Source organism: Pygoscelis adeliae, unplaced genomic scaffold (genome assembly GCF_000699105.1).
Source record: "Pygoscelis adeliae isolate BGI_AS28 unplaced genomic scaffold, ASM69910v1 Scaffold404, whole genome shotgun sequence".
Taxonomy (NCBI): domain Eukaryota; kingdom Metazoa; phylum Chordata; class Aves; order Sphenisciformes; family Spheniscidae; genus Pygoscelis; species Pygoscelis adeliae.
In genome coordinates, this window is record NW_008824598.1 from 83,767 (window position 1) to 87,996 (window position 4,230).

General features: G+C 57.1%; 1 protein-coding gene across 1 annotated transcript in view; it reads right to left on the reverse strand.

Annotated features, from left to right (window-relative positions):
- The window catches only part of CELSR3 (cadherin, EGF LAG seven-pass G-type receptor 3), a gene marked incomplete at its 5' end in the record, with an annotated part of 32,815 nt that extends 28,586 nt beyond the window's left edge, over window positions 1–4,229 (reverse strand). Inside the window, 1 exon segment of the mRNA XM_009322327.1 lies at window positions 1,697–4,229. Within this exon segment, the coding sequence (XP_009320602.1) occupies window positions 1,697–4,229 (2,533 nt within the window).
- Between the last annotated feature and the right edge of the window lies 1 nt (window position 4,230).

Below are 4,230 nucleotides of genomic sequence, written 5' to 3' on the forward strand. Positions count from 1 at the left end.
TGCATACAGCGACAGCACGGGGCTGACAGGGCTGCCAGCTGGGCAGAGGGCTTCGAACAACAAAGAAGGAAAAACCGAACCAGACCTCCACCTCCATAGCTAATATCAAAGCCAACAAAAGGCCCGTTTCCCAGTGTCTCGCTTCCCTCCCCCGTACAGCTCTTCCCCTTCCATCTTCTCCCCTCCTTCACGAGCGCACCTCTCCCAGTCTCCCTTCCCGCTGGAAGATGACGACACTCTAATTGCAAGGCCCCCCTCGCTGCAAGGCGGCTCGATGCAGGACTTCGGGACGTGATTGTCTCCTGCCTTTGTGCAGGGTTAAGTGTGCAAACAGGCAGGGCTTGCATAAACACACTCAGGCAGAAGCTGGAAAGGTCAAAGCCACCCCCCATCTCCAGCGATGGGCATGTGTGCGCCTGCACCCGCTCCCAGCCAGCCCTGTGGTTACAGTTGACCCCCAAAAAGCACCAATCCACTGATGGGCTGGTGCTGCCCATGCAGGATTGCCTTGAACAGGTCTCCTCTTAAAGCCCTCACTCCATCTTTTGAAAGAAATCCTCCCCTCACTGAATAAGCTGGATAGAGAGAGGGAGAGGGTAAAAAGGGGGGGCAGCTGGTAGCTGAGGGTCAGGGAAGCATCACAATTTAACGTACGGCTCCCCAGGCACTCTCAGTAATTCCGTGCTTGGCCACTCCAAAGAGCGCTCTTGCCTGCCCTCCCTCCCCCGAAGCTGCTCCTCGGTTCAGCGATGGACGGATGCCTCCATTTCAGATCACGCATCCGCAAGCAAAGAAAGGGTGATGGTGAAGGCAAAGCTCAGGCAGTGGGGAGCTCCAGATCCAAACCCCGCTTGCTCACAGACAAGCCCCTAGGTCCATCTCTGCCCTGCCCCCAGCCTGGCCGGAGGGGACCCCAACACCCCGCAAAGCCACCCCAGCAGCTACCACTAGCATCTCCATTTGGATACTCCGGCAACACACACGATGCAAGAGTTTTAAGCACCGCGCTCTGAGGTTTGTCACAGCTGTCCCCTGCAACACTAAGTTGGCTGCAGAAAGGTGGTACCAGGTTTTAGAAGCTGCACCAGAAAGCGCAAGTGTCAGTAGGTGCCACAGCCAGAATCCGGACTGAACTGTTTGCTACCAGCAGATGGGTATTTTTAAGAGGGCTCCCTCCGCACCGAGTTCAACCCCTCCCTCCTGAGCATAGCCGGGGAAGCGCTCAGTCCCAGCAGGGAGAAGAGCCACCCAAGCTTGGGAGCGAAGCGGCATGCCAGCCCCTGGGATGGCAGCTTGGCCACCCTGGGAAGCAGCTGCTTGCCTGGCCAGCACCCTACGGTGCACATCACAGCCTCGCTGGTGACAGCACCTCCAAAGGTATCTCGCTAGCAGCTACAAGCGATCCTCACAGCTGAGTAACGATGCTTTGTTCTTGCAGACCATCTCTGGCCTCAGCCCCCTTACAGAGCGCTCCCCTGCAGCATGTCCCCACTGCCACCCTTCCCAGCCCCTCCAGTATTCCCTGATTGGAAGGGATTCCCAATCCAAACCTTGTTGCCAGTCCCCAACCCGCCTCCCCCCGATGCAGAATGGGCTCCCCGAGGGGGACCACGCGGAGCCCCCCTGAAGGTACTGCACTAAGGTTTTTAAATTTAATTATTAAATTAAAATTAATTTAATGATTTTCACACCCTACCTGTGACGGTCACCAGCATGGAGGCCACAAGCGGGCGGTTGTTGTCCAGCTTACGGCTCAGCCTCAGCTCCCCGCTCGATTGATTTACAATCAACAAGTGCAGTTCATTTCCCCGCTCAAAGGTGTAGAAGAGGCGGTCGGACACATCTGGGTCATAAGCTGGGACCTTCCCTATAACCCCTGAGGGGAAGGTGTTGGACTTATTAGACACATAGTTATTGAACAGGATCTGGAAGTTCTTGAGAACAGGGCTGTTGTCATTCTGGTCAATGAGTTTGATGTGGACCGTGGCTCTGCTGACCAGAGGGGCAGAGGTGGCCTGCACTACAATCACGTACTCAGGTTTTGTCTCATAATCCAGGTCTATCAAGGCTGTAAGCTCCCCAGAAAAGATGTCCATCTGGAATATCTCAGGGATGTTGCCTTCCACAATTTGGTACATGATCTGGGCATTGGGCCCCTCATCCGGGTCGACGGCTGTGATTTGGGCCACGACAGAGCCTACGATGCTGTTCTCCTTTACTAAGACCTCAAACTCTTCAGCGGGAAAGACAGGGGCGTTGTCATTCACATCCTGAATGGTAACCTGGATATGGACAGGAGTTCGCTGAGGAGGGATGCCCCTATCCACAGCGTACGCAGTCAGCTCGTAGACGGGAACGTTCTCACGGTCCAGCCTGCGGACAGTGCGAATGATCCCCGAGGTGGGCTCTATGGTGAAGTCTCCATCCCCATCCTCCCCGTTCTGGAAGGTGTACTGCACCCGCCCGTTGGTGTGGGCATCCCGATCAGTGGCAGAGATCTGGAGCACGCTGGTGAAGGGAGGTGCGTCCTCAGAGATCATGCCCTGGTAATGAGGGCTGACAAACTGCGGGGCATTGTCATTAACGTCATTCACCATGATTTCAACGTAGGTGGTGTCCGCTTTCTGTGGGATCCCATTGTCCTTGGCAGTGATAGCCAACGTGTAAGTGACCTGGTCCTCATAGTCCAGTTCTGCCTGCAGAGTGATGGCCCCGGAGTCTGGATCAATGCGAAACTGAGGGACGTTGTCTTCTAGGTAGTATGTGATGCGGGCATTTTCCCCCACATCATCGTCTGTGGCACTGATCACCACCACAGTGCTGCCCACAGGCCGGTCCTCATTGATGCTCACAGAGTAGTGGGCACTCTGGAACACGGGCCGGTGCGTGTTGGCATCAGTGATGTTGATGTGAACGTGGCAGTTGTCACGCAGGGTGCGGTCAGAGGCCGTCACGGTGAGCACGTAGCGCCTCTCCTGCTTGTAGTCCAGCGGCAGAGACAGAGTGATGAGCCCCATCCCACCTTGCGTGCTGATGGAAAAGCGGTTCCGCGTGTTACCTCCTGTGATCTGGTAGGTGATGGCACTGTTCACATCCCGGTCAATTGCCGTGACGCTGAGGACGCTGGTCCCCACGGCTGCATCCTCATTCAGGCGGATGAAGTACTCCTTCTGGGTGAATTCAGGACGATTGTCGTTGACATCCATGACAGTAATGGTGACGCTGGCGGAGGCAGATAAAGATGGAGAGCCATGGTCTCGAGCCTCTACCCCAAAAAAATAGTGCTCGACTGACTCCCGGTCCAAGGGCCCACTGACTGTGATCCACCCTGTGGCACTGTTCACCACAAAAGGTGTGTCAGCCGAGACCCCCGTCAGTTTGTACTCCAGGCGTGAGTTCTCACCGTAGTCCGCGTCCACAGCCTGGATGTGGATGACTGAGTGGCCGAGGGGAGCATTCTCTAGGACGGAGATTTGGAAAGGGGTGCTGACAAAGATGGGGGCATGGTCGTTGATGTCCACCACCTGGATGCTGGCCATGCCAGTGTTGTTAGAGAGGGGAGGGCGCCCCGCATCCTGAGCCCGGATCCTCAGGGCGTACTCCCTCTCCACCTCAAAATCCAGCGGGGCCACCACCTGTATCTCCCCAGTGACACTGTCGATGGAGAACTGGCCCCGGCTGTTCCCGCTGATTATGTTGTAGTGGACCAGCGCGTTGTTGTCCTTGTCAAGGTCCGTGGCGGTGACGCGCAGGATCTCAGTGTGGGGCCGTATGTCCTCCCTCACCTGGACAATGTAGCGCTTCTCGCTGAACTGAGGGGTGTTGTCGTTCTCATCAAGGACCGTGATGTAGACTTTGACCGTGGCAGAACGGGGCCCTGGCTCCCTCCCCTGGTCATTGGCCTCCACCACCAAGGAGTACCTCTCCATCTTCTCCCTGTCCACTGGCCCACTGGTGGTGATAAGGCCGGAGCGGGGGTCGATCTCGAAGACGGCGTGGGCGGCCCGCTCATTGACAAAGCGGTAGCGGATGTTGGCATTGGGTGGGGAGTCAACGTCGGTGGCCCGCAGCTGCAGGATGGGGTATCCCTCCTCCACGTTCTCCCGGATGGTCTCCCGGTACTCGCCCTGCTCAAAGACAGGGTCGTGGTCGTTGCGGTCGGCCACGGCGATGGCCACCATGGTGGTGGCAGAGAGCCGGGGCGCCCCGTGGTCGGCGGCTGTCACGCGG